Source organism: Ornithodoros turicata, chromosome 4, assembly GCF_037126465.1.
Source record: "Ornithodoros turicata isolate Travis chromosome 4, ASM3712646v1, whole genome shotgun sequence".
Lineage (NCBI taxonomy): Eukaryota > Metazoa > Arthropoda > Arachnida > Ixodida > Argasidae > Ornithodoros > Ornithodoros turicata.
Window position 1 is genome coordinate 234,678 of NC_088204.1, and position 12,825 is coordinate 247,502.

At 44.0% G+C, this 12,825-nt stretch overlaps 1 protein-coding gene across 1 annotated transcript in view; it reads right to left on the bottom strand.

The window, feature by feature from the left end:
- Positions 1–12,517, bottom strand: part of LOC135390552 (tyrosine-protein phosphatase 69D-like) — a 114,519-nt gene extending 102,002 nt beyond the window's left edge. The window contains exon 1 of the mRNA XM_064620254.1: positions 12,130–12,517. Coding sequence (XP_064476324.1) covers positions 12,130–12,196 — 67 coding nt within the window. The 5' untranslated portion in view covers positions 12,197–12,517. The remainder of the gene's footprint in view (positions 1–12,129) is intronic.
- Between the last annotated feature and the right edge of the window lie 308 nt (positions 12,518–12,825).

The window sequence follows — 12,825 nt, forward strand, 5'->3', positions numbered from 1 at the left end:
CCAGTGAGACAGAACGCAGGTACGCGCAGGCACATCATAGGGTCATCATAGGAGACCGGTGTCCCGGAGAAAAATCTGAAAGTAATCAACAGCTTGGCGATGGTCGATCTGGTTAGACCAAGGGCCGAGAACGGTTGCCAATGTGAATGGTGATTGCAGGCGACACTGCAGAGCTGCTCTTTTTGAGGTGTAAAGATGGCAGTTGAGAAGCACATGACTGGTATTCGCCAAAACAGCACAGCGATAGCAGGGTATAGAGTCGGAGCATAGAGCCTGAGTGCAAGGTGCTACTACCACTCTGCGAGCTATCACAGGAATGCGCTTTGATGCCCATGAAACTCAACTGACCTCGCTTTTTGGACGTCGTGCTGCATCCGTAGGAAAAACTGCTTATCAGCTTCCAGTGAAAGAGGTTCAGCCCCAGCCAGAGAAGAACTTTGCCTGATCTCAAGAGTAACATCATCAAAGCAGGATAGTTACGCCTAGGAGCAAAAGGAACACTTCCCGCTCAGTATAGCGTTGCGTGTCAAGACCGAGCTCAAGGAGCAACGGCATCATAGTGCCAGCCAACAGCATGGGTCAATAATATGGTCGCCCGTCGTCACCAGAGGAGATAAACTGATCCCCGAGACCTGAACCGTCGTGAGAGAGACCTTAGGCGACATCGCCGTTTGCATGGCGGGTTTTCAACGTTGGACGCCTCCACAGGATTTTGGCACATTAGCCTGGATAACCGAAGCTCATCACACACCTCTGTACTGCTCGCGACATGCTTGTCTGAAATCAGCACCCTGGGGGTTACCCATCTCAAATCTCCGGGTGTTACAAGATGATTTATATTCAGTAATCAACACGTGCAGCGTGTGGTTTGTATTGGAAAAACGTTTCCGATGGAAACCAATGAAATATGGGCTGCAGAACAGGCGATTCCAGACAACCCTGTCGGCAGCGCACCACCAGTGTGTCCACCAGTGTTCCAGGGGTGGAAATAGTGATGGACGATTTTCTCGTTTGGGGTACCACGAGAGAAGACTACGAGCAGTGCTTGAGGGATGTAGTCCTCAATGCGTCAAATTGGACGCACCAAAGTGAAGTACTATAAGGGACATATCGGCACAAGGACTATCGATCGACCGGGAACGAGTGCGTGACGTCGGTATAATCCAAGTACAAGAAAACGTCAAAGAGCGCTCAATTACGTATGCAAGTTTATTCCCACCTTACGAGAGCTCTTGAACAAATACATTGCTTAGGCATGGACCCCCAGTGGCAGCAAAGCTTTGACAAGCTCAGTGAACTTGGTGAGCACTGTCTTGCTCCAGAAGGGAGACCCGGTGGCCGGAGACACAAATGATATGCACCCAAATTGTACATGGATTTGCACGACTACACCTTTGGTCAACCGCATGTGCTGGTGGAATCCGAGGCAATTTTCAAGAAACACCTTCACCACTAGGTCTCGCGCTGCAGAAGTCGTCCAGTATAAGGCGAAAACTGAACTGTACATAGCGGATGCCCTTTCACGGTCACCAAACAAGGCTCATTTGGAGGAAGCAAAGCAGGTGAACACTGTGAAAATGCTGCCAATCACGACTCGCGGAGTTCCGACTGAGGAAGACGTATGCAGAGAGGCCTGACGACAAGGACGTTGAACCATCAGCCGTACCTTATTGGGGTTAGTACTGCAGGCTCATTGTGCCAGCGAAACTTGGTCCAGACATTGCGGACTTGTACATGTCTCTCACTGTGGGATGCAGCTCAGAGCACGGTATGACATACCGGCGCATTGGACCGCCATGCAGCCTATGCCAGAAGAGGCAACCAATGGAAGGTCCTACCCTTGCAGACTGTGGGAATGGACTTATTCGTTTTACTACGTACATTGTGAAGCCTATGACTGTCGCCAACGCCGCCATATCGTTTTGTCGCAACACACAGGTTATCGCAGCAGATCATCTCAAATAACGAACCCCCTTTTTCAAGTTTCCAATTTAGGAAATTGAGGAAGAAGCTTATGCAAAGGCAAAAGTATGGATACTGGAATAAGATTCAACGCTATGGGTTCAGCGGCTAATGAAGAGACAAACGAGGACGGTGCTTCCTCTACAAAACTGCTCTGGCAAGCCTCATGTTAAAGAACCGCAAGCGGTCAGCACAAGACTCCTCTAGATGTGCATACCACAGGTCAGTGGACTCGTGCACATCAACGGAGCCGATATCCTACGTATTACGTAGGACAAACGACCTTCTTATAATGCCACACTTAAACCGTTCACGAAGAGAATGGAAGTATTGCGCTTTCCGAATTAAAAAAGAGAACAACGCAGCCGCACGAACCCATATAACCAAGAATAAACAGCGTTCAAGGATCAGAAGAACAAAAAGCTTCCATGTGGATGCTTTTTCTCATGACAAGTGAAGCCAAGGTCGTGCTCAAGACTGGGAGGTAGTCCACCGGCTGTGCTGCCTGAGGTGTCGAAACCCCATATAGTTGCTTCCCGGCGCTAACACGAAGACTCCTCCAAAGAAAGCCCGTAAAGAATCCAGTCTAACAAGCGGTCCAAGGACTCCGTCATAGAGAAGGCTTTGTTTACGGGAACTCCTTTCTTCTTCCGGTCCTTGACGGCGAACATTCTCTCCAAAATCAGAGTCTCCAAATCCAAAATGGAAGAGGCGAAGAAATGGAATCCTTCCACACAAACTGCAAGTACTAATATGTACTTTGCGGGAAGTGAATGACGGTGGTTGTGGTGACGTAATAAAACCTCCCTCACCCGGAACTGTCCAAATGTCACGTCAAGTCCCGTTGCAGCCTGTGCTTGATCATCATTGAAGATTTCACTCGCGAAGACGTTTCGGTGCCCTTCAAAAGGGTTCCCTTTCCTCGTTTTGGAGGACCCGTCCGAGAGAGCCACTCCAACAAAAGATTGGCGGAATGCTTTCTTCTCTTTCTCTCAACCAACGACGAACATGCTGGATCTACGAGAGACGACACATTCAACAATATACATAGATGGGCATACACCAAGCCCGAAGAAGCGAGACTTGAGCAGTTGACGCTTCTTATCTACTGTCCCTTTTGATGCAGGGCCAGACCCAGGTGTAAAGAAAATCCTCTAGCAGACCCTCCTGCGTGGTGGTTGATTGATAGTCTCTCTGAAGGAAGTGGATCATGGCAACTGGGCCATCGCGCGTTAAACATGTGGACTTTAGTGCCGTCTTCCTGGGTTAGTGCACAGGATATTCTGTGTCACTACGCTACTTTTACCAGACTTAAGCCTAATAAGAGAGCCATACATTTCATAAGACATTTTTACGGTCAAAGGCTAAGTGAGTATAGTGCGGGACGGTAACAAAATACCGTCGCTTTGGAGCAGTTGAAACGCTACAAGGGACCAATTTTTCCGGGACTATTTTTTCCCGGAACTCCATCCAACATGCTCTACACATTGTCGCTCCTATAGTTGTTCAATCTTTGGTCTGGAAGGGCTTGGTTCTTTGGATGATTGGTTTTCACCTCATTTCTGTTTGCCGACCGCTGTAGACATTCAAGAACAACGTTACTTCCTCTTCCAAGTACAACTCGGAAATATACGCGCTAAAACCTCGAAAATAGACCGGTATTTAGGCCCTCAAAACACTTAAATACGACATGTAACACAACTACTTCTCTACTCTAAATACTTCCCTTGACGACGCAAACTTTATACCGTGGAGCTGTAGCGTACGCTACAGAACCACTGAATGACGCCTGACTGCGACGCTGTGTCACTGGGTGTTATCGTTCATGCTCTAACATATATTGAGTTTTAATTTTTACTACTCGTTTTCCTCTATGGAGTAGACCACATTTTCACTTGGACGTTTTGTCAGCCACACTCTACCTCAGGTGGTGGGCAACGTCACGACTGACGACTTATCAAGGAACTGTGCCGATATATCTCTGAAAGCGTCTGAGTCAGGAAAATCCCTCCCAGTTTCGACGTGACCACGTGGACGTGTTTGGTTCAAACCACACTCACGATAATCCCATTGAAACTTGATAAACCTATGACCTTGTTCGAAATGCAGGAGAGGAAGACTTTGTGGTCTCCCGCCTTTCGGATGTTCTGCACCAAACGCTTTTCCCATCCTGCATACGGGCCCTCTCGGAGTGCACGTAGTCAGTGCAAGCCACATTGTAATAACAAACCACATTTTCTTTCCGCGGTGGACACGAAAGCGACCTTCAGGAAGGCTTTGTTCTCCGCTCGCGCTGTTTTGGTCTACCACCATGTCTACCGACGTCATGATAACGTGACGTTTCTTCGGTAGAGGTCTATTGTTTTTCGACGTGCAGCAAACACACAAGGGAGAAAAACTTGACGTGCTTGATGCAGGGTGGCGCGAGAAGCGCTCTGCACGAGGCCTTTAGACTATAGTGCGCGAAAACAAAAAAGAAAAAAGTATCGATGAGTGATGGGCACTAACTACTCTCCAACTATTAGCTATTTGTTCGAGGTAATTGAAACTACTCAACGTAGTGAATTTATGTGTGGCTGAAGCTGAATGTCCTTCAACTGTGCCGTACCTAGACAGAGCTTTCCTCGGCCTCTTTATTAGCTGCCCTAATCTATGCACGTTTATGATACATACTCGAGTTACGCAAATGTCTTACTAATGATAGAGCGCATCGCGCGGCTGTACTTGAATTTGACAACGTCCATTATCATCTGTAGATTACCTTTCGAGACGTACTAGGGTGATGAATAGAAATTAGCGATTAATGAGTTACACTAGAAGAAATGTATTCTACAAAAAGCGCATGATACAGGAACTTGTGAAAGCCAAGCTCAATGTGACCTGAGATATTTCAAAACAACAGTAAATGAATGAAAGATGTTTTTGGAGCTGCTATTATACACATTATAGCGGCGTTGGATGAAATGGGCGGACATCTGGTCCTCCATCACTGAGTGCCCCTTGCACAGTTACAATAAAAATAAAAATTGTATCGTATATAGAAATATCAGGAATCTTTCTAAAGTACCAAACAGCACAATGGTATTTCACTCACAACAAAGTAGAGACCTGGGTGCAAGACATTCTCTACCAGCAAAAGCGTCCTTGTTCGTGGCGTATTGAATAAAGCAACGGCGAAGGTATCGTAGTTAAACTACAGTAGATAACTACAAGAAAACTAATTCAACTGCTTAGTTTTCGTCCAGTAGTTGCAATTACCGGTCAACTACCAGTTTAATTAGTGGTTCAACTACATGCAGTTGGACTACTGCCCATCACTGGGTATGGCTTTTGGTCACTGGTTGTGTGGACGGAAAAAAATACTGGGGTGTAGTTGCGGATAGCTGATGAAACAGACGCACGCGTTGCATCCTGAGAGATTACTGGAATGTCCTTCACGTATCTTCGTGGACAAGAGAAGGAATCGAGACTCCTTTGTTATCAGCAAAGTTGAACTTACTTATTCTTTCTTTTCTTATGTATTTTCCGAGGCCATCCACAAGAAAAGGAGGAGAAACATTTCCACTGTTCCTAATCTGCAGGGTAGAACTGAACCTCGCATACGCAAACCACGTGGTCCCTAAATCCAAAATGGCCCGTCTCAGGGCATTTAATCATAATGCCCAACTACCGAAAAATCATAACAACGAAAGAACAGAAGGCCGAAAGCCAAAAGACTGAAAAATCGTAACGCCGAACTGTTAGAAGGCCGAAAGTTAAAAAGGCCGAAAATCAGAAGGCTGAAAATGGAAAGGAGGGTGAACACACCAGTGAATGACCACTGAATGGGATTGTTCTTTAACAAGATGAAAAAGTTTTGTGGCTCTTGTACTAGAAATCAAATACTAATCATTGGAATGTATAACATTTGGTGCTCGGAAATAGACTGGCCAGAAGAAAAAAAAAAAAAAAGAGAGAGAGAAACAGCAACATGTTTACTACAAAAAGAACGTGTCTGGTGGGTGAATGAACACCCTACATTTGAGACTTCCCCTTTTTTGTATATATATTATTCCAGCTTCCAACTGAAACTCTACATTTGTGTCCGGAACGTGATTTGAACAAGCAACCGTCTGAACCGCTCGCTCTACAGAATAAACTTGCGTAGGAGCTCTATGACACTTTCTGTACCGTTCTCTTTCAAGAACTATATGTCACCCTTGTCCCCTGACACAGGAGCACATACTTACCCTACTTATAGAAAGGCGGAACAATTAGGTGCGGTTTTGAGTCAGAGCTGATGATAGGGAACTAATTTTAGGAATGACATAGGTTGAAACCGTTGTTGAAAATGGGATGAGAATGGGAAATGTCATCGGAGAGCTCATAACTTTTCATTCCAACTTATTGCCATTGAGTACAACAAACACATACAATAACACAGTGGTTCACATGTTTCCATTTTTTCCCCTAAGTGATCGAAAGCACGTTATTAAAGCCAAGTTCGGTGGAATAATTTATTTGCGGTATTAATTCGCAACGAGTCTATCCTGCATAAATTGTAGAGCTAATTTTTAATCGCAGTTGGAATAACAGTTTTCGTATCTTGGGTTCCTTATTTTTCGGCCTTTCGATAATTCGGTTTTCTGACTTTTCGGCCTTTTGATTGTTCGGTGTTTTGATTTTTCGGCCTTCTGGTCTTCGGCCTTGTGACTGTTGGGTGTTTTAATTTTTCGGCCTTCCGATAATTCTGCCTTATGAGTTTCGTCCCTATGATTGCCACCCGTGTATTTGCATTTGTATGAGAGATATACAGAAACAAACTGAAACAGGCTTCAAGAATCAAGCTCCTTTTGCGGTGCGCTCGTACCGTTTTTTTTTTTCTTTTTTTTTTGGGGGGGGGGTAGTAGAATTCAACCTCCCCTTGTTATTTAATCAACCAACCAACCAATCAAGCTCCTCATCAGATGGATTTTGCAAGTTGAGTTCATTTCCGATAACGATATATTGTGGAAATAATTCCGCCGCTATATATGCCACGAAATATGACAAATAAAGTAGAATGACACAACATTATGCGCCTTTGGGTGAGAAAATGTTGGGATCTAGGAGGGGCAAACACAACTTACAACCTCCACCGAGTTGCGACAACCAGAGGTTGCAATGAACTGGAAATGAAATCACACCGACTTGACGTAATGATAATTTCATGTCTAGTCCCGGCTTTTGGAAGCCTCGGCTTATGAACCCTCGACATCCGAACTGTGACGCATGTATTGTGACCTGGGTCCAGAGGTTGAGGATCGACTGAATAAATGACAGACTGAGAAGAGAGGAGCGACGGTGAACATGATGACGGTGATGATGGTGCCGAGGGTGACCATAGTGATAGTGTTCCGAAGTTGTCACAGCTCGCTCAGCATAGAATTACATCCATAGTGCAATACGGTACTTGGAGGACGTCTCTTCTGAAGAGCACCATACATTACAGAGCACGGAGTATTATCAAAAATAAACTTAATCTAGTCTGTTTCAGTCATTTGTCTTCTGCACCTCCATCTATTCATTCATTCATTTAGTTTATTTATTTCGTTCATACGTAACATGAACGCCGAGTGTTCGGCAAACAGCAGCCTAGCTGCTTGACTAAGGCCGGGCACCCGATTGCAGTGCAGCAGTTGCAATAAGCTAAGAAAGAAAAAGATATAAGGAACAGAATGTTCAGGTCATCCATAATACATTGGCGTCAACAACTTGAAAAACAAAAACGAAACGAAACAGGTCATGAAGAGCAACAAGTAACAACCAGTAACGATCGACTTGAGCGTGCCACTGATTTACACACTGGGTTCCATAGAAAATGGTTTATTAGTTGCTTACGAGTGATGTGTTGTGTAAACAGATCCATGCCAGCATCCAAGAAGTCGTTTAACAAACGCGGGAGCGTCCCTGTGAGCGACTGTAGGCCATATGATGTGCGAGAAAAAGGTACCATCCATTTGTTGGGGTCACGGGATGGGTGCCTCCTTTCATTCAAATTTGCGAGACCCAGTAAGTGTGTATTTAACAGCTTTTAAAAAAGATTTACTAAGTAGGAACAAATAGAACTCTTTGATTGGGATTATGGCATACCGCCTGAAAAGTTCTCTAGTATGAGCATCAAAGCTAACGTTTGCGATCATTCAAACTACTTTTTTCTGCAGCCTGGATAAGGAGTGGATGTTTGTTTCTGCGGTGTTACCCCAAACTAAATGGCAATAGGTGACATGAGACATGACAATGGAGTTATAAATGGAAATCTTTGCGGATGTTGGAAGTAGGTAGCGATATTTTGTTAAAATACCTATACCTCTCGACATTTTATTCTGGATGTGTGTAATATGTTCGTTCCACGTTAATGTGTCACAAAATGTTACTCCTAGAATTTTTGTGGATCTTGACAAACGTATAATGTCAATATTTATTCGTAAGTCCAGCGCTACACTGGGAACCTTATTTTTGGGTCGAACCTTTGTCTTATTTGTGTTTATGATCATGCCGTTATTCTTGGACGATAGTGCAAGTGCAGAGAGAACATTATTTGCTAGAGTGTTGAGTTGGGCAATGTCTTGGTGTGTGAGCAAAAGACTGACATCGTCTGCGTATATTATGTATTGAATATGTCAATGTCGTTGATATATGTGCAGAAAAGCCCCAAGATGCTTCCCTGTGGAACTCCCACTTTCAGTCCGCACATCTCTGATGGACAAATTGCTTACGGTTGGTTAAGTATGATTCTAATAGGAGGTTAGCTTGCCCTCTAATGCCATAGTGTTCCAATTTGCTAAGAAGTATTGAGTGATTGACGAGGTCAAAGGCTTTAGAATAATCTACGAATATTCCCAATGAGTATAACCTCATTTCCAAGTTTCGTATCAGGCTTTCTTTTAGTGTCAATAATGCAGTTTCGGCTGATCTGTTTTCTCGGAATCCATGTTGCGATTCCACTATGCATGAATGCTTATTTAAGAACGATGTGATTCTTTTGCGCATGATATGTTCAAGCGGCTTAGAAAAAACTGGTAGTATGGATATTGATTACTGTCACCCTTCTTGTAGATTACAGTGACCTTAGCGATTTTCATGCGCTCGGGAAATGTCCCAGTGGTTAAGGCCAAATTATATATATGCGCTAGCAATGGAGCGATAATATTAATAACACATTTTATCGTTTAATCTGTAAACCATCGCAATCGAGAGATGAAGTTTAAGATGATCGTGGCTATCTCCTTGTCGACTGAGGGAATATCGATTCCGTGACATTGTCACGAGAGAGGTAATATGGAGGTGGTAGGAGCATTGGACGATGCAAGATTGCAGAAAAAGTTATTGAACTGATTTGGAAGGTCCGTCACAACAGTGGGATTTAAAATGCGCCGTAACAGTGGCCGTCCCCGAGAAAAGGTCCCGATAGTAGCTTGCCTTTGCTTGTTTAGTGACACTATTGCGGAACCTTTTATAGATATCAAAGATCTTTTGTTTGGATACATTTTGTTTTTCTTTCGCAACATACGTAGTAGTGCAGGCGTGATCCAAGGTCCACACAGGGTTTCGTGCAGAGTAATCTCTAAGGACTCATGAGACCCACGGCTTCACACAATGTGGATGGTAGGATCGCATGATAGTAGAAGGAGGTAAGAAAGGTTTACTTACGTGCATCGGGAAGCTACTAACATATCGTTTGCAGATGTTGAGGTGAATACGGCGTGCCACTCACTTTATTTCCGCCCATCTTTTGGACCGCAATTTCCTTTGTAGATGTGTACTTTGTTTGACTAACATGAATGTCGGCATGTGATCACTTGCATCACTAGAGATAACACCGGCAGTGATTGCCTCAGAGGGTCCATTTGTTATCATCAAATCAAGGAGCGTTGACCAGGTATCGGTGACGCGTGTAGGATGTGTGATAACATCCATACGATTGCAGTAAGTCCGTGAAATCGCATGCTTGATTGTTATTGTTAAGCATATCAAGGTTCAAGTCACCACGTACATAGATATTGTAAATATTTTCGGTACACGTCATGAAGGACTATGAAGGACTTTACGAGAAACGAAGGGTGTTCACATATCAGAGGTTGGCACCACTGGGCAGAGAAGTAACCACTTGAAGTACTGAATCGGAAAATACTGCAAAGGGTTATATGGGCTCGATGAAAAGGACAATATAAGTAAGTAGAGTTCGTATAGACTGCCACAGGTAGTGCCGTGCAAATATTCAAATTTTTCCAATATCGAAGCGAATGTTCGATTCTAATTCCGAACATGAATTTCCGATTCGAAAAGTGAATCGAATGAATGCCACTTCCATACCGCATATATTGGAATAGTTGACGCAAGAACAGACCCACTGCAAATGAAAATATATATGATTACGATTCCTGCACTATATTTGCGTGAAAAATATTGCATTTTGCAACTATTCGCTTCGGTTTTCAAAGCACAGACTGTCCTTCTAGACACTTGATTGGAATTGTGTAAGGACAGGGACGGAGCCATTCACTGCTGACGTCAATCAGTGATAGTAACGCCCACTTATTTGCGCCGCTCAATCGGTACCGAACCGTTAAAATTTCCCCGCCTTGGTAAGAACGTGTCGCTCAATTGCATTAAAATGCGACGGAATTAGTTGATTATGGAAAAGGTGCGTGGATATTGAAATCACTTCACAGTAACAACCATATTATGATCCTTTGTTCACGAGTAAAAGTTTTTTTTTTTTTTTTTCATTCGGGCGGAAAATATTTGGTGTCGCAACATGAATACATGGACGCTTCAAGAGGGTTTCGAACAAATCCCCTTTTAATATACGGTTAAATAGAGGACGGCAAACCTTCATTCGCACAAGCCTGACAAACGGGTTCAAGGATTAAATTACCTGACTAAAAAGTGTTTAGGATGCGACAAAAATTAATGGGATAAAAATTGAAAAAAAAATTGTTCAAAAGATTCTTAGAGCCAAATATATTAGAGAGCTTTAGTGCAACGTCGCATTTGCGTACGACGAATTCGAATGAAAATTTCCCCTAGACCTTATCTGTGCAAACGTCATACAGTTCATTTTTGATGCACTTTTTAGGTGTGCTGCTCATTCAAAAAAAGAAGTTATGATATGCATTCAAAATTACTGTACGGTCGACGACATTCAGCCGATTTGGTTAGGTGAGAAATTTTACTGTGCGTACAGGTATAGTATTACGAACGACATCCTGTGTGCAGCTTCACTACAAAGGCGAGAAATTGTTCACTAGTAACGAAAAAAAAGGAAAGAAATCAATAAAGGTCGTATGTAAAGTCCAACGATTTCGTATAGACGGCAACCAATAAACCATAGATTGCCGGCAATCCAGAAGATGTGGGTTCGAGTCCTACAGCTGGCTAACCTTTTCAGTGACTTTCATCTTTCACTGCCGGCTCGGTGTTCACAAGTTGAAAATTGGCCTAAGAAACTTAAAGCGAGTGCATTTCGATTTGGAACGCGGACAAAAACAAGTCTAGGGAAGAATAGAAAGATTGTTTGGATTTGCAATGAGGTTAATACGGATGGCGATGCCGCCGTGAAAAGCCTCACAGTTAAATAAGAGAATTTCAAAAACACTGCAAGTCTGCTCAGTCTCAAGAACATTGGTTAAACCGTCTTATACTCGCCGTTTTGTCTGATGGTATTTTTAAGAGAATTTAACTCGTTCACGTACGTATGTGTCGGCGTTTGTTTCTATGCACTAAACCGGTGGCGTCAAAGTCACCGAACATCTACAGGAAATTTTTGCCACACTAAGCACACTCTGGATGCACACCGGCCGAGAATAGGAAAGACCAAACGAATTCCATTTCAAGGACTCCGTGATTTTATAGGGAAGAAATTTTGTTGCGGGACCACAATGCACATCGTTGCACTGCGCAAAGGGAAGCCACTCTACTATACTTCCAATAGTGATACAAAAATGCAGTGACATCAGCAAAACACTGCTGCGAACGAAGGACTTGATGTACGAGAAAAAGCAAACTGTCAAAATGACTTTCTCTTTATCGATCAACTCGCATGGCAAAAACACGTGACATTAATAAGCAACAGCGTGGAAACAGGTCCGGAGCCTGGCACCGATACAGCCGTCACGAACTAGAAAGTATAACCTTGAAGCTTACCTGTTTGGTAGACGTAAATCCCCAGTAGCAGCAGGCTGACAGCCCAAATCCAAGCCGATTGATGCATGGTTGCACGTTCGAAACACTCACACCACACACAGAACACACATCGTCGAAGACATCCGCAGTAGGAATCCAAGGAGGAAATCACAGCGGAATGCGCCTAACGACGGGGTCAAAACGCAAACAACATTCAAGCACCGAGGCACCCACTTTATACGACGACTTTGAACGCTAGCGGCACCCCATCTCCGCGAAGGTGCACAAATGGTGTAAACTCGACGGGAAGAACACAAACAAAAAAGGCTAACAAAAGACACGACCACAGCGTACTCAACCCGTCGGACAAGGCGGCCTGCCCTCAGCAAAGCATGGCAGACGACACATGCAACTGCAGCGCCGCCGCTCCCGCCTAGCGACGCCGAACCCAACTAAGAAAATGTCGGAAAAATTAGCGTCACGAACGATTTCCATGAAGCATTCTAGTGCATTGTACGTGTTGGTTGGACATAAAGTGGCGCGTGGCCTTTTGATGCTGAAAGGTATGATGCAAGGAAATACTTTAGTTCGAATCAAATTGAGCGATTCCGAAAACGGCGCCACATTCAACTTGCTTTGCTGACTGATACTTGCGATAAATAATTATAAGACTGCATCAGGAACCGACCTGAATGGTGCATCTTTCGGATAAAACGA